This window comes from Oncorhynchus kisutch, linkage group LG1, assembly GCF_002021735.2.
Source record: "Oncorhynchus kisutch isolate 150728-3 linkage group LG1, Okis_V2, whole genome shotgun sequence".
NCBI classification, from domain to species: domain Eukaryota; kingdom Metazoa; phylum Chordata; class Actinopteri; order Salmoniformes; family Salmonidae; genus Oncorhynchus; species Oncorhynchus kisutch.
This window is the reverse complement of record NC_034174.2, coordinates 57,319,883-57,341,307: the sequence shown is the minus strand read 5'-3', so window position 1 is coordinate 57,341,307 and position 21,425 is coordinate 57,319,883. Positions and strand designations below refer to the sequence as shown.

Below are 21,425 nucleotides of genomic sequence, written 5' to 3'. Positions count from 1 at the left end.
ACAACATTTGCTCATTATTCTTTTCATAATTTTAAAAACTCTCATATTGGATGGTGATCATTTGTAGACAACCCTTTTCAGGTCTTGCCATAGATTTTCAAGCAGGTTTAAGTCAAAACTGTAACTCGGCCACGAAGGAACATTCACTGTCTTCTTGGTAAGCAACAGATTAGGCCTTGTGTTTTAGGTTATTGTCCTGCTGAAACAGTGGCGGCTGCTGAGGTGAAGACGGCTCATAATAATGGCTGGAACGGAGGAAATGGAATGGCATCAAACCATGTGTTTGTATTTGATTCCATTCCACTGATTCCACTCCAGCCGTTATCATGAACCCGTCCTCAATTAAGGTGCGTGCTGTGTGTGCTGAAAGGTGAATTCTGTCAGTGTGTGCTGGAAAGCAGACTGATCTGGACCAGGTTTTCCTCTAGGATTTGTCCTGTGCTTAGCTTCATTCCTTTACTTGTTTTTTACTGAAAAACTTCCAAGTCACTAACGATTACAAGCATATGCATAACATGACGCCGCCACCACTATTCTTGAAAATATCGAGACTGTGTCAGAGTCTATCTAGAGGATAGCGAAGGAGTCAGGCGCAGGACACAGGTAAGAGTAAAACCACTGTATTTAGTCCATCCGAGAATGGAACAAAATCCCGTTATAAAACAAATGCAAAAAAGGATACGAAAGACAATCACGCACAAAACAGAAAGGGAAACCAGAGGGTTAAATAAGGAACATAATCATGAGATGGGAACCAGGTGTGTAAAACAGACAAAACAAAAGGAAAAATGAAACATGGATCGGTGGCAGCTAGAAAGCCGGTGACGTCGATCGCCGAACACCGCCCGAACAAGGAGAAGGAACAACTTCAGTGGAAGTCGTGACAGACTGGTACTCAGTGATGTGTTGGTTTGGATTTGCCTCAAACATAACACATAATATTCAGGACAAAAAATGCATTGCATTGCCACATGTTTTTTGCAGTATTACTTTAGTGCCTTGTTGCAAACAGGATGCATGTTTTGGAATATTTGAATTATGTGCAGGCTTCATTCTTTTCACTCTAAATTAGGTTAGTTTTGTGGATTAACTACAATGTTGTTGATCAGTTCTCTGTTTTCTCCTATCACAACCATTAAACTATGCAACTGTTTTGAAGTCTCACTGTAAAACCTGATAAGTTCCGTGAACTCACTTTTTTTGGGGGGGAAACCGATTACTTTTTAGATAAAGTAAGGTCACACCTAATTATTTTGAATTACTTGTACTTAACCTAATGGTTTTATGCAAACTCTATTTTTTAACTGTACTTAACTTTAAAATATTGTTTAAATCATTTCATACATTTAATTGCTGCATATTTAATTGCTATGCTTTATCTGTACTCAACTTCATTGAGTATTGCAATAGTTGTACCAACTCAAATTCTTATGATCTTACTCCAACCATTTTTGGAAACCGATTTAGGTAGGTACTATTAACTCAGAACTTACCAAACCATACTATATTCTTACTACACACAACTCAGTCAGTCAATTTTCAGGTATTCAAGGAATCTTTATTATAAAGGCTTGAATAATATTTTTAAAAAACAATCATATAGATTGCTATAAATATACAGTACAAAATAAAATTAGGAATCAAATAAAGTAAACCATTTAAAATGTTCTTGACAACGCAAACTTTAATATTCCTATGCCTGTGTATTCAACTGAACAAAACGCCTGCCTCCAACACAATAACCAAATGTGACACTAACCAAGTTTCCATCTAACCTTTTTATGCAAGTAAAGACAAGTGGAAACGCTTTTATGAGGACCTTTTTAGATAACCATTATATTGAAGTAAACTTGGAGTTACACAATGATATGTGGTCCTCCCACTACGACTTGTCGGGAAAGCATGCAGTTTATTAGACGACAGGTGAAATAAGTTGTGATCAACTTCACAGGGTGGTGAAAGTGCAAGGTGCTCCTCTCCAATAAATATCAAGGGTCTTATTCTGGTGACATGATCATCGATGCTTGGTTGCAAATAAAAGAAGTATCTCGCTTCTTTGTCCAATCTCATCATGTAGGCTTTATGTGCGCTCTAGCATGAAATGGTTGGATAGAAACCTGGTTAAAACATTTTGAGCTTCTAGAGAACTTTGAATATTCTGTAACTCCATTTGGATAGTCCCCTGTACTGTACATGCTCAAACTATCAATAAACTAAGAAAATGTCAACTGTATCTCTGCTGATATGTTAGGGTTAGTTTGATAGCAATTTAATATTTGTTGATGGTCTTTGAATGCTCAATTAACTATCTACAGATGGAATATCCAAATAGTTTCACTGAATTTTCTATTGGAAACATTGTCCGCATGAGGCTGCAGCGATTAGACAAAAACAGGAAAATGAGGAACAACACATTAAAGCTGCAGCCATGATCAAAAACCATTAACTGTTAGAACCGTTGCAATACATACATTTTAGAAAATATGTTCCAGCTTTATTTTAAATAAACTCTTGCTTACCTCTTGCTTACCTCCATTACATTCAGAACATAGTGTACGTTACAACTTTATTTTAGTGCATATTAACTCTTGCTTACCTCCATTACATTCAGAACATAGTGTACGTTACAACTTTATTTGGAGTGGAAATCAAATCTCAATTCTCGCTTATCTCATCAAGCACTCCACATTGTTTACGGGTTGATTGACTGCGGCAGTACAAAAAGAGATCTCCGTTTCTATTGAGTTCTACTGAAGAGCAGAACAGCTAAAACATTTGTGAGGTCAAAAATAACACCCACTGGACGTGGTTTATGTCAAACATCAACGACAATGAAAGGAAAACATTTATAACTTTGAAAGAATGTATGGTTTTTGATTGCAAACACGCGAGGAGAGTGACAGGTGTGTCTAATGTCTGGCTCTTCAGTTTCCTCCACCTGAAACATGCATAAATGTAAGCTTGGCATAGAATCGGGCTCTTCAAATTGATGTTTGTTATGCAGTGGAACTCTGCACACATGCATCAACAAACCACAAACAAAAGTCCCATTGAACACAATGTTGACTGAAAGAAAGATCTTACAAAGGTGAAGAGGGTTAAGGGAGCAAGAGGGAGACAGAGACAAAATAAGAGAAAGAGAGAGGGATAACAGCTGTTTTACCTGAGACTCCATGGGAAGGGCTGGCCAGTTCCCTCGGGAATCATTTCACTGGCAGTCCATCATTTACGATCTCATTTCATCAAAGGGCAAAAGTTTCTCTCAGTCTTTGAAACTAGGTTGATGATTTGCTGTCTCAGCTGCTTGAGACTCTGGGTCTCTCAAGCATGGCAGGACGTTTACCTCAGCTCGTCTGGGTCTCTTGATGTTTGAGTGGGGTGACTCTCTCTCTAGGTTGTTTCTGCTCCTCTTGCTTGCATTCAGATAGAACTCAGGAACTCCAGCCCTGCTCAACTTGGTCCGATAGTTCCCCATCTTGAACTTCAGACTAGTCATCCATGCATACCATCCAGACCGACTCCCTGCTCCTTTGAGACATGGGTGCTTGGTAACAAGCGCTTTGGTAGCCTTGCCTATTTCTCCCCCACTTGGATAGGTCTTGAAGCTGTGTATTGCTTTAGCTATGTTCTCAAGAATGTCATGCTTCTGGGCTCTTGTTAATTTAAGAGTCTTTCCAGTTCTCATAGCAACTATTTCCCTCTCTAAGCATGTGCTCAATATCATAAGAAAAAGATGGCACCCGGAAAACCGTCAGGCCACTTCTCTAGGCACTATGGAGACTCTCTGGCGTGGGGCAGTATATCTGTGTCTCCAGATTCGGTTGAGTTGGCATCACTTTCTGATCCAATTACCTTCAGGACAGCTTCCTCAGGAAACTCCTCAATGTCCACTAGACAGCACAATTGTCCATCGAAGTCAGGATCTTCGTATTGAAGAGTGAAGTCATAGTCCAAATTCAATTTGTTTTACATGATGATCTTCAGGACATCCACCGACTGTGGACGGGAGGAGAGGGTCATCTTCCTCACCATATGCTTTGATATATGGAGTAGAGGTCGAAGATTAAATCGGAATGGCTGATTAATTAGGGCCGATTTCAAGTTTTCATAACAATCGGAAATGGGTATTTTTGGACACTGAATTGTCCGAGTTTCTTTTTTTAAATAAAAAATAAATGAGAAAATACACCTTTATTATACTAGGCAAGTCAGTTAAGAACACATTCTTATTTTCAATGACGGCCTAGGAACGGTGGGTTAACTGCCTTGTTCAGGGGCAGAATGACAGATTTTTACCATGTCAGCTCCGGGATTCAATCTTGCAACCTTACGGTTAACTAGTCCAACGCTCTAACCACCTGCCTCTCTCATTGCACACCACGAGGAGCCTGCCTGTTATGCGAATGCAGTAGAAGCCAAGGTAAGGTACTAGCTAGCATTAAACGTATCTTATAAAAAACAATCAATCATAATCACTAGTTAACTACACATGGTTGATGATATTACTAGTTTATCTTGCATGTCCTGCGTTGCATATAATCAATGATTTAACAAAAGTGCATTTGCGAAAAAAGCACAATCGTTGCGACTGTACCTAACTTTAAACACCAATGCCTTTCTTAAAATCAATACACAGAAGTATATATTTTTAAACCTGCATATTTAGCTAAAAGAAATCCAGGTTAGCAGGCCATATTAACTAGGTGAAATTGTGTCACTTCTCTGCAATTCATTGCACGCAGAGTCAGGATATATGCAACAGTTTGGGCAGCCTGGCTCATTGCGAACTAATTTGCCAGAATTTTACATAATTATGACATAACATTGAAGGTTGTACAATGTAACAACAATATTTAGACTTATGGATGCCATCCATTAGATGAAATACAGAACGGTTATGTATTTCACTGAAATAATAAACATTTGTTTTCGAAATGTTAGTTTCCGGATTTGACCATATTAATGACCAAAGGCTCGTATTTCTGTGTGTTATTATGTTATAATTAAGTCTATGATTTGATATTTGATAGAGCAGTCTGACTGAGCGATGGTGGGCAGCAGCAGGCTTGCAAGCATTCATTCAAACAGCACTTTCATGCATTTTGCCAGCAGCTCTTCGCAAGCACAGCGCTGTTTATGACTTCAAGCCTATCAACCCACGAGATTAGGCTGGTGTAACCGACGTGAAATGGCTAGCTAGTTAGTGGGGTGCGAGCTAATAGCGTTTCAAACGTCACTCGCTCTGAGACTTGGAGTGATTGTTCCCCTTGCTCTGCAAGGGCCGCGGCTTTTGTGGAGCGATGGGTAACGATGCTTCGACAGTGGCTGTTGTCAATGTGTTCCTGGTTCGAGCCCAGGTAGGAGCGAGGAGAGGGACAAAAGCTATACTGTTACACTGGCAATACTAAAGTGCCTATAAGAACATCCAATAGTCAAAGGTTAATGAAATACAAATGGTATAGAGAGAAATAGTCCTATAAATACTATACAACCTAAAACCTCTTACCTTGGAATATTGAAGTCTCATGTTAAAAGGAACCACCAACTTTCACATGTTCTGAGCAAGGAACTTAAACGTTAGCTTTTTTACATGGCAATAATTGCACTTTTACTTTCTTCTCCAACACAAACAAAATTGAACATGTTTCATTATTTATTTGAGGCTAAATGGATTTTTATTGATGTATTATATTAAAATAAGTGTTCATTCAGTATTGTTGTAATTGTCATTATTACAAATAAATACTTTTTATTTATTTTATATCGGCCGATTAATCGGAATTGGCTTTTTTTGGTCCTCCAATAATCAGTATTGGTATCGGCGTTGAAAAATCATAATCGGTCGACCTCTAATATGGAGACGAAGTAAGGTCTGGTATGTAGGTTCTGCCATCTGAGGGAGGAAAAATATAGATACACTGAAGTTAACGATCCATTTTTCCATAGCATATTCCTTTATTTAACAATTCCTTTTTCATGAGTAAGGGAAAATATCAGTCACCTTTTCAGTATAGTTGTATGAATCTCTTGAGCCTCAGGAGCAATCTGCCTCCTGTGTTGTATGCTGAGAGGGTGGATGTATCGTTGAACTCTGATATTGAGTTGCCTGAGGACAGTTCATAGGATCGAAGATGTTCCACATAGCAGGACTCTTACTTTCTACAGAGAAAGGAAACATTGTTATTCACAAGGAAGATCTGTTCAATTCTGCAGAACTGAGGGAGTCCTCCATCCACTCCAACTGATACAAACATGCCATTGGCATAATTAGTGCTATCAATGGTGACTTTTGATGTGCAGTAAATAGTGTTGCTTTCTGTCTCTTGTTCAATCTAGTGCTTATAGCTACTTCGGAGTGTTGAAACAATGGCAGAGGTGACAAAAATGATGGTGCACTGAGGTAATATGCCATCATGTGTTTGTTGACAGTTTCCAGGACATTCTTGAAGTTCTGAGTGCACAACCCGTTTGAAAAAGTGGTGTTTACCCTGAAACCTCATGGTCCAAATGTGTACAAGAGCCCCATAATGCTTGATGAGCTCAGGGTAATGCTCAACATACTGGTGTTTGGGACGAAGTCTAAACCCAGGAAAGACCTCTTGCAGAGTCTGTCTACGATCACGGATTTTAGATTGCAAATACTGGACAGTTTCAGATGTAAATGTAGGTGACAACACAAGCTCGACGATGTCTTTCAAATCCGTTAACACTGCCCACGCTCCATCTCCCTCTGTCACATCACTACCAACCATTTAAAGGAAGCAGTCTGAGCAAGGTTGCAATTTCATGCCCATTTCCACCAATAGTTCCTATGGTTGCAAATGTCTTTGGGATTGGATGTGGTCTGTTTATTTTGTCTGCGTACTGATATAGGAATGAAACCATTTTCTGGTTTAAATACTCAAGAGTGAAATACTTAAGACGTATCATTTTGCTGATGCAAAGGGCCAAGTCAACGGGCACAATAACTTAAAGCATGAAAGTATCGCAAGGTCTGGCTCAAAACACTGTCACGCTTCACACCATACTGACTCTGACCATTCAAAACATCTTGCAGGTTAAGGCCATGGGTGGCTCTTGTTCTCCTACTAAATTCTCCCTCACCAACTTCATGGGTTTGGAATTGGTCTTGCGTGGCTGTACAGAATCTACACACAAAGTCAGCACTAAAGGATTGTAAAAAGCCTGCTAACCCATGGGCTGCAAGACTGCCAGCTGCAACACACAGGACAGTACCCTGGACACACTTACCGATGGACTCGATGAAAACCCCATCCTGTCCTAGAGTGTGAATGTCTTATAACAAAGGGCCTAACACACATTCATAACCACCACTATGGAGATCAGGCACAGAACATAATGTGCCAGCTGAATAATGTGCAAGGCTGATCTGTACTTACTTGGCAGATTGTGCAGTATACTGGCTGCTTGCCAGAGTTTGTGTATTTCCTTGGAAGTGCCCAGTGGATTTGCTAGTTCTATGTCATCAATATACAAAAGCAATGACAATTTAAGTTCTCCTGCCGATAACAATGAATTTTTTGGAAAATATGAGCCATCTCTACGAGACATGTAAAGACCTGGCTGAGCAACGTTAGATTCTTGGATTTTGTTCCTGATATCAGTATGTTTAAAAATTTCCTGAAGCATTTGAAAAAGAGGAATATACACTGCGGTGTGTCCAGGATGCTCCATTTACATACTGCACTGACATGACTAAAGGGTAGTTATTTTCAACAAAGGTTTTCCTGCGCTTAGAAGTTGACATCTCTACAACTTAAGCAGTGGCACTGGCAAAAATATTGCTGTCCATGACCTCCTTGACTACTTCATCAAGGGTAGCATCGCTAATGGTGTGTTCATTTTTCAGTAAAACCTATTTTATTGCTTCCTTGACAAGAGGTTGAGAGAGAAAATATCTGCCCCAAGTGCTCAACTATTTCCTGTGTTGTGTAGTCAGAAACATGGAGAACACTTTGCATTTTTAAGAATGGACCGCCCAAACGTTTATTTAACTGAGCTCTCAACTCGTTTGTGTCAAACTGACACTCAGGGAGGTCAAAAGTATCTGCACTCTGAGTAGGACACTCTTCATCGGGTTGAACTGACCTAGTGACTGGGAGACTACAGCATCTTCACAGAAGTCAGAACTAACAGCAACTGCATGTTTCCTACTCTTGTCGGCATTAAATGAGGACTATACATTAGTGCGATAGTAACAATTCTTAAACGGGCATGTTACCATCTCATGGCTTTTTAAATGTCCCTTTAAATGACGTAAGAGTGTTACCTCTGAGAAGGGTTGTTTGAATCCACATATATTTTCCCTGACCTAAATCTCTCCCTGTCACGTGATGGAATCGAGATAAATACATTGAGTGCATTGATATGTGCACAGGCAATCATGATAAAGACATGGCAGTGGGCTTATTCTTGAGTAAAAACTGTGCGTCAAACGGTAGTGTTTAAGTCATTTAGCTTGTGTCTCAAAGGATGCGGCAGACAACTTACATTTCCACTCCATTGAATGAAAAATCTGAAAGTCAAACTAAAATGGTGTTCATTCCTTAGTCACTTAGATTGATCTAAATAGACTCCCGTTTAGGCTAATTCCCATATCTTATGGCATCACAGGACAGATTTTCATGGATACTCAAACGGTACAGCCTTCCATTGAAACACACCTTTAAGTACGGCATTAATTAAGAACTGCCACTCACCATTCTGAGCTTGTGCTTAAGGGAGGAAGAAAAAATGTGGCTTTTTAAACTTCACCTAAAATATAAACAAGAGTCAAGACAGACATTTGAGATTGCATTCAATATCTCACTGGATACTGGAACTTAGCTAATGGGTACTTATAAGTACATTACCATTTAACCAAAACCTCTTAACTGAGTAACACAAAATAAAACAAATCAGACAAAGCCACATGTCGATGCAACAAATGCATCTGAATCAGAAAATAGAGCACTCAATGTACTTAATCAACAGGACTTCGCTTGATGGTTAATGTTAACTAGCCCACATGTATCAATGCTTTGCAATTATCTGTTTCGCAAGCACGATGTACGATGGTAACTCCAATAGCTAGTTTGCTAAACTAAGTCAAATCGCACAGATTTGTTTGAATACTTTTTACACAGCAAGGAATTCAAGTGTGTTGATAATTTATAACTCCCCAGATCAGTGGGCTCAATAAACTATGACCACCACGCTGCAGCAGAAGATTAGGGTTATGCTGACACCAATGGAACCTACTACTTGTTGCTGCATCTCTTCAGCGCGTGCACCCTTGCCATAACGCTAAACCCATGCCGTCGCCGTACTGTACACACGCTCACAGCATGCAGTTGTCAAGCAGTGCGTTAACATAACCTAGACTAACGTTAGCTAAACTGAATTGCACGATATCTCCATAGAACTCACTAATAACTAAAACGCAATCAACATGCGAACATTAACTGTCCAATGGTAATATATGCTCACCTGTTTGCTAACATGCTGACCAAACCGGACGTGAGCATACCGATTTTCTACACCCACACCAGAAGTGATCAGGGCACGCAGGTTGAAATATCGAAACAAACTATGAAACAATTATATTAATTTGGGGACAGGTAGAAAAACATTAAATATTTATGGCAATTTAGCTAGCAAGCTTGCTGTTGCTAGCTAATTTGTCCTGGGATATAGATATTGGGTTGCTAATTTACCTGAAATGCACAAGGTCCTCTACTCCGACAATTAATCCACAGATGAGAAAATAATTTGGTTTACCGTTTTGTCATCTCTTCCTTCCTCAGGCTTCTTATTATTATTTTGGACTTAATATGGTGGTTGGCAACCAACTAAGTTCATCTTTCAATCCCCAATGTGGGTGTATGCTCCTAAAAACCTATGAGGAGATGGGAGAGGCCGGACTTGCAGCGCTTTGAGCATCACAAATAGAACAAAGGTTATGTATGTAACCACGGTTATGTGAGCTACATGGATCACTCCAATATATTGGCATCACTCCGCGGCAGAGGGATACATCCGAGGTCAGGATTTACAGATTTACTCCCGTGTACACCTGTGTCACGGCTGGGGTCCTCCCCTATATATAGACCCCATGGCCATGACATCACATTGGAGTCCTGGCGGGCTGTATCACCGCCTGGTATGGCAACTGCACCGCCCTCAACCGTAAGGCTCTCCAGAGGGTAGTGAGGTCTGCACAACGCATCACCGGGGGCAAACTACCTGCCCTCCAGGACACCTACACCACCCGATGCTACAGGAAGGCCATAAAGATCATCAAGGACATCAACCACCCGAGCCACTGCCTGTTCACCCCGCTATCATCCAGAAGGAGAGGTCAGTACAGGTGCATCAAAGCTGGGACCGAGAGACTGAAAAACAGCTTCTATCTCAAGGCCATCAGACTGTTAAACAGCCACCACTAACATTGAGTGGCTGCTGCCAACACACTGTCAATGACACTGACTCAACTCCAGCCACTTTAATAATGGGAATTGATGGGAAATGATGTAAATATATCACTAGCCACTTTAAACAATGCTACCTTATATAATGTTACTTACCCTACATTATTCATCTCATATGCATACGTATATACTGTACTCTATATCATCGACTGCATCCTTATGTAATACATGTATCACTAGCCACTTTAACTATGCCACTTTGTTTACATACTCATCTCATATGTATATACTGTACTCGATATCATCTACTGTATCTTGCCTATGCTGCTCTGTACCATCACTCATTCATATATCCTTATGTACATATTCTTTATCCCCTTACACTGTGTATAAGACAGTAGTTTTTTGGAATTGTTAGTTAGATTACTTGTTCGTTATTACTGCATTGTCGGAACTAGAAGCACAAGCATTTCGCTACACTCGCATTAACATCTGCTAACCATGTGTATGGGACAAATAAAATTTGATTTGATTTGAGTGATCCAGATAGCTCACATAACCGTGGTTACATACAATATAGTGAAACATAACAAAGGTTATGTATCACTTCAATATATTGGTACACCCGTACCAGATTTAGTCGGTGCTAAAGGGACCTGGCCAGCCAGTGGCGAAATCCCAGTGCGGAATGGAGACGCAGGGGCCGTCAATGTGGAAGGGGGTTCCGGCACAGTCCCCAGAAGGGGAGGCGATGCCCAGGACTGCTCAACCAACCACAGAGGGAGGTGTAACATTTACCCGATAGTACCTAGCAAAGTTGCAAGAGGAAGCCCAGCTGGTCGCAGCACAGATATCAACGAGGGGCACTCCTCTCAGTAGAGCCCAGGACGCAGCCACACCTAGTGTTGAATGTGCCACCACAGATCCCAGCCCTGTCCTGCCAGCCAGGTGGTATGCTGTCAAAATCGTATCCACGATCCAGTGAGAGAGCCTCTGCTTTGATAACCCAGCCCCCAGGACTCACTCACCACAGCAGACAAAGAGCTGGTCTGTTGTTCTCACTGCCCGTGTCCGCACCACATAAGCAGCCAGTGCCCGCACAGGGCACAGCATGTCGGAGGGAGGCCCAGACTCCCCTCCACTGCCGAGGGGGTCGTAAGCAGACAGGCATGTGAACATCCCTTTTATCCTGTCTGACAGAACCTCTGGGAGGAAGGAAGGATTGGGGAAATACTCCTCCCACCGAAGTCCATCCGGTAGCACTCAGAACTCATTGAATGAGCATGGAGCTCACCCACCCTCTTCATGGAAGTAATCACTACCAAGAAAGCCACCTTCATAGAGAGGTGTTTCAGGGAGGCAGACTCCAACGGTTAAAAAGGCGGTTTTGCCAAAGCTGCCAAGACAGCATCCAATTCCCAGCTCACCATTGAGCGGGTCCTAGCTGGACGCAGGCAACGAAGCCCATTCATAAACCTGGAGACTAAGGGATGGCGCCCCGCCGGCCTGTCCAGCCACACCACATGGCAGGCAGATATAGCGGCCAAATACCCTCTCAGCCTAGAGGCTGCCAAGCCCTCATCCATTGGAGGACATACTGCACCCCGCATGACGACTCGGGTACAACCTCAATACCAGTGCACCAAGAGCAGAACAACCACCAGCGCAACTGGTATGCTGCGGTTGTAGCCAGTGCCCTTGCGCTCTGCCTGGTGTACATTACGCCCTCCTGTAGTCCTAACATGGACCATTGGTGCCGTTCAGAGGCCAAGCCCACAGACTGAGGCGGTGCAGTCTCGGATGCCACAGAGTTCCCCCGCCTTGAGACAGATGCTCCACCATCCTGGTCCTGTCCTGCATAGCCTGGATCAGGGGAAAAAGGGGGAATGTGTAAAGCTCCAGCCCTTACCAATCGTGAGCCAGAGCATTCAAGCCCAGAGGCCCTGGTGGCTCCAACATGGAGTATCACAGGGGCCGTGTGCATTATCCAGGAAGGTATTGTCTCAGTTCCACCTGAGCCCTCCCGAACTTGTCCCACAGGTGCTGCACTACCTGGGGATGTAGGCTCCAGTCCTGACCAGGACATGTGTTCCCTTCAGATGTGGGAGGAAAGACCGCAGGGCCAGCGGTACAGCTCAGAGCTCTAGTGTATTGATGCACCTGCTGCTCCAAGGGGGTAGCCAACAGCCGCTGGCCGGCCTGCCCCCCCCCCTCCCACCGATCTGGGAGGTGTCTATGCTGACCAGCTACCGGCAGCACATCCTCAGCATCTCCACCCCACCCGAGAGAAAGGAGCGACAGCACTTCGGGTGCAGCCGGTGGGAGTTGAACCACCGTTGAAGAGGCCGGAGATGGAGCAGGTCCAGGGGAATCAGTAACGAGGCCGCCGTCAGCAAGCCCAACAGGCCTTGGCAGGTCAGGGCAGATACCACCCGCCCCTGCCGAAATTGGTCAAGACAAGATAAAATCACTTGAAATCTTCTGTTGGGCAGGCGTGCTCTCATGAGGACTGAGTCCAGTTCCATTCCAATGAAGGCCACCCTCACTGTCAGATGACTCTTCTTGTCGTTTACAGTAATGCCCAGCCCGTCAATGTGGGTCAGGAGCATGTCTCTGTCTGACAGGCTCTGGGTCCTGGTCGGGGCACAAATCAGCCAATCATCCAGGTAATTAGGCCAAACAATCCTCGGGACGTGAGAGGTGCCAGGACAGTATCCATGCACTTTGTGAAAGTGCGGGGTGCCAAGGAGAGGCCAAAAGGAAGAACCATGAATTTGTAAGCCGTCCCTTCGAAAGTGAATCGGAGGTACTGTCAATGAGCTGGGTGAAGAGGAACATGGAAGTACACATCCCTCAGGTCCAGCGTTACAAACCACTGGCCCCTGGACACGGCCTGCAACACTCGGGCTGGGGACATCATGTGGAACCTCAGTACCCATTGAGGTTGCGGAGGTCCAGAATTGGTCGAAACCCTCCGTCTTTTTTCGGAACCACAGAATAAGTGGAGTCGGTACCCCTCAAGCATTGTGGACAACACCCAGGGGGACTCCACACCCTCCTCCCACTTTGCCCTTTAAGATCGGGAGAAGTGGCCGGGGAATGGTGTGTCAGGGGTCTTCTGGGGTCCTGTCAGGGGTCCTGCTTCTCCTCTGGAGCCCCGAGCGCCTGGGTCCCCCAGGCACGTCCCTTTGGCAGTGATGGTTGACAGGTTGATGCTCCATCTCACGTTGTTGCCCCTCCCCGCTGTCATCCCTCAGCAAGAGGTGATGGGGCAGGAGAAGGACCCCACCATCGTTCAGGTGTGGGTGGGTGACGACGGCCCGTCTGTCTTGAACCCGGGGCCTGAGGAGGCATCATGAACCGTCTCAGGGTCTCCCGGTCCCTACGAATCGGTCTGCTCCCGAACGTCATCAACCCCTGGGCCAATCGTGAGCCCTGGGGTGATGAGGAGAGTTGATAATGTGCTCTGGAGAGCAGCTGGCAGACGGGATTGCGCCAGCCTGAGATGGTGCCGGGAGGTAAAGTCTCTGCTGTGAGTCGAAAGTGCCCCCTTGCAGAGGTCCAGCTCTCTTGCAAGACCTCGCAGAACTTGCAGAACTCAGCAGAGATGTGGACTGATGAAAACAGCACCATATGATGGAGTAACTCTGTTAACCTCTCTGCACACAGAACCCGGTAGCGGGATGAAATTCGACAACATACGGTGATCGCTACATAAATAGTCATATTAAACATTCATGAAAATACAAGTATCTCACATGTTTCGAAAGCCTAGAATCTTGCTAATCCAACTGTGTTGTCAGGTTTAAAAAAAGGATTTACTGCGAAAGAATACGATGCGATTATCTGAGGATAGAGCCCCATAAAAAAAAAACTATTTCAACCAGCACAGGCGTAACAAAATCAAACTGCAATAAAATAAATAGTTTACCTTTGACGATCTTCCTCTGTTTGTTTGTAATCCCAATGCTCATTGCTACACAATGAATGGTCTTTTGTTTGATAAAATCCATTTTTATAGCCTAACACAAAACATTTTGTGAACCACTTGTGTCGTGAATTCCGTCTTATTCCATTTTCGACGACACATTCGAGGTAAATACACACACAAAACATGACTTTTCCAGTCATGTTTGATTTCATTGCAATCACCTGTAACACAACCAAACCTGATGGATCATTTCGCGGGATGTATTGACTGAAAGAAACCGATTTGAAGACAACAAGTAATGACATCATTGTGCACCAATGATATGACCGCTGTTTCGTTGATTGACTGTATTTTAACCCAATGACCACTGATCGTCTTGAAATCTAGCTGGGTAGAGAACCAATGAGCGGAGGTAAACGGCAATATGTAATGTTTATGTGTTGGAAGACCAACCCATGTAGTAAACTCCGGCGTAAAGAGGTTCAGTCGCCATTGATGATTCATACCGGAAGGAGCCACGCATGTTACGCACAGCATTGTTTTGGTAAAGTGCATATTCAGCTGTTTATATATCAATCAGTATGGTGACTAAGTCAGGGAAAACTAAATCTAAGTATAGATATACAGATGTACACACAATTTTAGAAGAAATTGATCGAGGACGATTAATTTAGCGATTCCCAAATGGAGGAATATTTTTTGAACGGAGAGGACATCGTTTTGGACTGGTAAGTTCTTCTCATGCTAATGCCATTGTTTGAAATTAATAATATAAAATATTATTTGTGAAATGAAATAGCCTATTTGAGGCTGTTGGGGGAGGGCAGGCCCACAATGGCCAAAATGAAATGGAGACAGTAGATACAGCTGGTCTGTTGTAATATAATAAAGACAGTAGATTTAGCTGGTCTGTCATAATATAATAGAGACAGTAGATCTAGTAAGTCTATAATAATATATTCAACCTTATGTTCCCTGTACTCTATATACATCTGTTTATTATACCTGTTGACACAGGGCTCATATGTGAAACTATTCTAACTGAACATTTTCTTTCACAGTGACACTGACTCCGAATGGGAGCCCCCAGTGCCAAGGTGTCCATCCCCCACTGAAGCTGGCTCCTGCCACAAGTGGTGTTCATCTGCCCAAATTTATTTCTGCAGGCATGGATGTGCCTCAGGGCCAAAAGGGCACAGCATGGAGGCGTCGCTGTGTTCTTTGCAAAGTCCCCCATCACCTGCACCACATGCTTGGTGAACCTCTGCTTTACAGCAAAAAGAGACTGCTATGGCACCTGGCATCAGCAGCACAATATTGTGTAGAGGACTGAGGGTCCTCCAAATATTGAAAGTGTTATTTTGTAAATATATATATATTTTCCCCATGTTTTTTCTCAATTTTTTGGGGGGTGTGTGTTAGAATACCATTTTGGTATTTTGTATATAGTTTGATTTGGGTATGTCTTCAGGTGGAACCTCTAAGAGGTTTTAAGGAACTCCAAAGTTAATGTCTTAAAGTAGTGGAAAGCCCACCACGATACTCTTACACTCTGCAGGGGAAAGAACAAGAAGAAAAAACTAGAGGGTAATTAGCCTAGGGCAGAGCAGCATGTTAGAGCAATTCCGAACACACACATGGAACAAGCCAGTCGGCAAGTTGTGTAAGGTAAATTACAGTTTGTGGCAGCAAGAACCACCATACTAATGGATGCACACAGAGTCGTAGTGTAAAGCTAATCAAATACAAGTATGACAAACCACGGGCGGAAGATACAGATCAACCGCGTGCAGTGAGTGGAGCACTCTAGATGAGGGGCTGGCCATGTGGCCAAATGCTCCAGGCTGCAAACAGCCAGTGAGTTTACTTCCAAGCAAGAAATTACACTTACCAGTGGCTGACCAAGCGAACTTCAGAAAGTTTGTACCATAAACCATACGGACATCCGCCAAGAAAATCGCGGCCATGGGGTCTATATATTGGGTCGGACCCCAGGATATGACACCGGTGTACACAGGAGTAAATCTGTAAATCCTCACCTCGGACGTATCCCTCCGCCACGGAGTGATACCAATATATTGGAGTGATCCAATATAGTGAAACATAACCAATTTCTATTTTAGCGCCTGGCCACGCTGACACCCGCGAGCGTTTGAATAACATGAATAACATGTGTGTGTAAATGTATTTTGCAATGCTCGCGTACGGTCTGGTCAGCATGTAATCTTATTCTTCGGTTTGACGTTGCCAACACCGGAGCTAACAAAAGGGACTATTTAGTTCCAGCCACACACTGAAACCTGTTTGAATATACAGTAGTTGTCAAAACAGTTAATTAGCCGCTTACTTCAAAAATTCAAGATGTTTGTTCTTCTTACTAAGAAAACCCTTAAAAAGGTACTTGAATATGGCAGCCATCTTTGTCAATACAGAACATTGCTGACGCACATGATGTCAGAAGTCGTCTGGACGGATAATTAAAATAGGAGTACAGTTACAGTATTCAGATTAACTGAGTTAGGAAGGAATGCCTGTATCTTTGTAGTGAGTGGGTGTATTGATACACCATCCAAAGTGTAGTTAATAACTTCACCATGCTCGAAGGGATATTAAATGTCTGCTTTTTCACCCATCTCCAATACAAGTCATTCTTTGCCAGGCATTGGAAAACCTCCCTGGTCTGTGGTTAAATCTGTGTTTGAGGGGGCCTCCCGGGTGGTTCAGTGGCCTAAGGCATCACAGTGCTAGCTGTGCCACCAGAGATTCTGGGTTCGAGCCTAGGCTCCGTCGCAGCCGGCCGCAACCGGGAGGCCCATGGGGCGGCGCACAAGTGGCCCAGCATCGCCCCATGGGCATTCAAAAATCAGCGTCGCCCCATAGTCATTCAAAAATCATGTTAAACCCCATTATTGCACACAGCGAGTCAATGCAATTTATTACATGACTTGTTAAGTAAAGTTTTGCTCATTAACTTATTTAGGCTTGCCTTAAGAAAGGGGTTGAATAAAAATGTGTGTAGGGCAGTAATCCATTTTAAACTCAGGCTGTAAAACAAAAGAATGTGGAAAAAGTTGAGGGGTGTGAATACTTTCTGGAGGCACTTCATCCACGTTATTCAACATCCAAATTCACATGAAAACATGCCTGTCATTTTTTCAATCAACGATAGAACCTACTCTTTATATCGCCGTTTGAACTTCTAACATGGAAGGGATAATAAGAAAGGGAGTGGTTGGTGACACACAGGAGTAGCCACTCACCGATTTGTCAGCTCATAGCACAGTTACACCGGCAAAACAACCACTATGCGGATGTCGGCCAGCGCATGTTAACGCTCGATCTGATTTAATCAGATGCACTAGGGTGCCATGTGGGACGGAGCCTCAGAGGGACAAGACACAGGGAGAGACATTCATTACTCTTCTCTGTCATATATGTTTACTATGCATGTCACTATAGGGACAAGCTAAGGTCTTGGACAGCAACATGTTAGTCAGCTAAACATCCACTGCGCATGCAGTTGCTAGCACAACAAAAATCTATGCGTTGTCTACTACCAGTGGCAGAGGTTGTTTCCAATTATTATGTTGTGTCCTGTTGTGCTGATGCATTCTAAGAGCTTGCCCCTGTAGAAATGGAGCATATGGAGTGGACACAGTTCTTGATTCTATGATAGTTGGCGAGAATTATTTTAGCTTCTCAATCTAATCTGATTCATCAAAAATGTTCATTTGAATCTTAAACTACTAATTCAACTACTAATCAATTCACCTCAATGGTAAAAAGAATAGAAATATAATTCCTAGAATGTACAAAACCCCTTTAGACCACAGCAATTTGACTGGATCACTCATGGGTATAAACTCAACGTTTTAGTAATTATATTTCTATGGTGAAAACACCCAAAGGAAAAACCAAGAGGCATATATCTGAATTAAACTGGAGTAACAGGCAGACATACTCTGTGTACAGTATCCGTTCTGGATTGCACTCACATTAACTCAATAGTGGGCTTTTTCAGTAGTTGTCCCACGTTTTCCATTCAGGTTCTCTGTTACCCCTCTAGTAATTGTGTGTCCTGCATTTCAGCGAATGTCCCTTTATCTGCAGCTCCACAGCCTACAATAATAGGATCAGGGAGTTTAACTTGTCAGACATGCTAAACCCCAGGCCTATGTGCCTTCTAATGCCATTGGGATTTAGCTGGTCATCATATTAGCAAGTGGAAAACTAAAAGAAGCCCACTCATCTCAATGTCTTCTGACATAGTGACCCCTGACCCTTGATACCGTCTTACATGAGATGTGCTCGATAAGGCCATTAACTACTGTAGCTAGCCAATTTTACCTCAGAAGAACAGTTAGCTAACTTAACCTCAGAAGAACAGAAAGTTGAGTGAACGTCTTTCGTCAGTACCTGAGAATTGAGGAGTCCAAACGACCTTCGTGCAAATGAGGATCATCAGTGACAAAATCTATGACTCATGAGAATATAATCCATGTGTAATAACAACATAAAAAATTCATGAACGTGTTAAATTATTATGTACAGTCATATTAAGGTCCTGATTGGGCAACAAGATGATTTGACATTTCAAATAGTGTTATTTGTTGGGTATCTTTATGGACACGCAAAGACCCAAACTGCGTTCTATACAAAGGCTGACGCGAATACCAGATTAGTGACCAGAAATAACTTTTCATTTCCGTTTAATTTAGTTTCATTTCCTCCAGTTTTGCCTGACAAAAACAGATTATCATTGTCAACTACGTTTATCGTCCATATAAAATACATTTTAGCGATCTACTACTGACTCAATAGGCTACCTGACGATTTCATTGATCATTTTTGTATTTCAGGTAGGCCTAGTTTGGGTGGCTACCTGTTATATGTTTAAAGATAAGTAGCTGTAACATTGCACTGTCTTCAATATTATGGGATGAATAATTTATTAAGATATTTGTGAGGAAGTAAAGGGCTACCAGGCTGGCAACGAGCACTCGGTAGGCAGGCTGCCCTCCAACGTGATGGTACGTTCCAGACATGACATGCTTTCCATCCGATCCTGCAACCTCTTCTACAAGTAGGTCATATGGTTGTATGATTAATCTTTTTCTGGACTCCAGATATCGGCTGCTAACATGGATGACTTTCAGCTCCAAATGCAGCTGTAAAACGCAGTTTATTTCTGTAGCCCATCTTGAGTTTTGAAAATGCATCACCTTTATGGCTGTAATGACAGGCAACATTTGTAAATTGGGTTGGATATAGTAATGGTAGGTATTTCTTACAATCTTACATTTTTACTGGAATTGCGTTGGTTATTGCTAATAAGTGCAGAATTTATTCCATTTCAAAACAGCTTTGCAAAATACTTTACTCATCAGATTGGTCATCAGATTGTAAGAGAGTTGTAAGAGAGTTTCTAACTATGTTAGGGAAACCCTGATTTAGCAGAGACTCTTATCCAGAGCAATTAGGGTGAAGTGCATTGCTCAAGGGCACGTCGACAGATGTTTCACCTAGTCTGCTCTGGGATTCAAACCAGAAACCTTTCAGTTTCTGGCCCAACACTCTTAACCACAAGGCTACCTACCCGCCAACAGTTGGCCTACCATCATTTTACAGTTCAGAAGAGAGGTACAATTTGAAACGTAAGTAATGGGTAATGGGTTGACTAAATTGACTATCCAATGAGCTCGTAATGGCATAGGCCTATAGGATATCAGAGCCGTTTCTTTTCTTTGCACAGGAAAAAATATGGCCTTTTGACAAACATTTTATGCAATTCTACTACACTTTATATGTGTGGAGACATTAGCATACTTTTTATATGATGGTAACCTAGGCCTACTCTGCTGACAATGACAACAGATCAATAAAAACAAACTTGTCTTGAATGCAACCATGTAACGAATACCTATGTAAAGGGTTCATGGCTAGAAGGAATCCAGCTTTTGTCAAATTAACCTCAAAAGTTATTTTTTAAATTTTAGCTAACCCTAACCCTTTTCCTAAGATTAACCTCATTCTCCTAACCGGCTACTTTAATTATGCTAATCTGCTATGACAAAACCTTTCAAGACATGACCATGAAAAAAGGGGAGAACCAAATTGTACAATATGAAGTCCATATAGCCTGGAGGAGGACATTATTGTCCAAAAAAAGCTCAGTGGCACTGACCCAATGATAATTTGTTGAGAACTTATTTCATAAGAGGGAAAAGGTATGGACATTACAGCAATGGCCTCAATGGGATAAGACAACCAGCTGTTTTGAATATTGGTTGTTCCAGCCCAACAATATATATACTCTTTATTTGATACCAAAACAGCTGAATGAATTAAACACAACTAAACAATTAAGAGCCCTGATGGTATGGGTGACCTGAATAAGTGATCATCTAAAATCAGGTGGCTTTTAATTTGTTATGTACTGTAGGTTCACCAGCAGACCTCTATCAAGACACCCATGTCGACTGGATTCCCCCTGTGAAAATGAGCAATGGTGCAGCAGCATCAGTTTCTACGACTTCGTCCTTATCCAGATATGAAAAGGAGACATCCCCCCCCGTTGTGCCATTTGAGTCGAGAGCACCTTCACCTTGTTGACATGACACACACACACTTAAACCGTATGAATATATAACATGTAATTTAGAACATGTAAAATACTATTGTTTATGTAAACATAGTGTACTTTAATAATAGGCTATATTGTTGTATGGGCGACATTCAAAATATTTTTCCTTGCGCCATTGAATAAAATGTATTTCTTATAGCCTAACTTTTCTTTATTTTACCATTCAGACACATTTAACAGACTATCACAATAATGACATGTTCTAAGGCAAACCATCTTCATTATCACAGTGGCACCTCCAAGTGCCACTCAGACCTTCTGGGAGAAAAGTGTCGAGCATTGAACTTGGTAGTAGTTGTGTGTATGTTTTAAGATAAAGATTCCATCATCTCCTGCTTCCAGACATCTCACCACCTAGATTGCAAAGGTTGGATTTGCACTAAACAATTAAAAAATGTCAGCATAAGGCATGTACAAACTC

The 21,425-nt window shown here is 42.4% G+C and overlaps 1 protein-coding gene across 3 annotated transcripts in view; it reads right to left on the bottom strand.

Annotated features, from left to right (window-relative positions):
* Positions 1-5,652: 5,652 nt before the first annotated feature.
* The window catches only part of LOC109896851 (transmembrane protein 74B-like), a 28,153-nt gene continuing 12,380 nt past the window's right edge, over positions 5,653-21,425 (bottom strand). Inside the window, exons 1-3 of one of the 3 annotated variants that reach the window (XR_002256156.2) lie at positions 16,253-16,365; positions 6,002-6,159; positions 5,764-5,893 (exon numbers count right to left, since the gene is read on the bottom strand). Coding sequence is in view for 1 of the 3 variants with exons in the window: in XM_020491303.2 (XP_020346892.1) it covers positions 6,035-6,159 (125 nt within the window). In the remaining 2 variants the exon portion in view is untranslated. Of the gene's footprint in view, positions 5,894-6,001; positions 6,160-16,252; positions 16,366-21,425 lie in introns of those variants that run through there. The other 2 variants (XR_002256162.2, XM_020491303.2) reach the window with 2 other exon arrangements.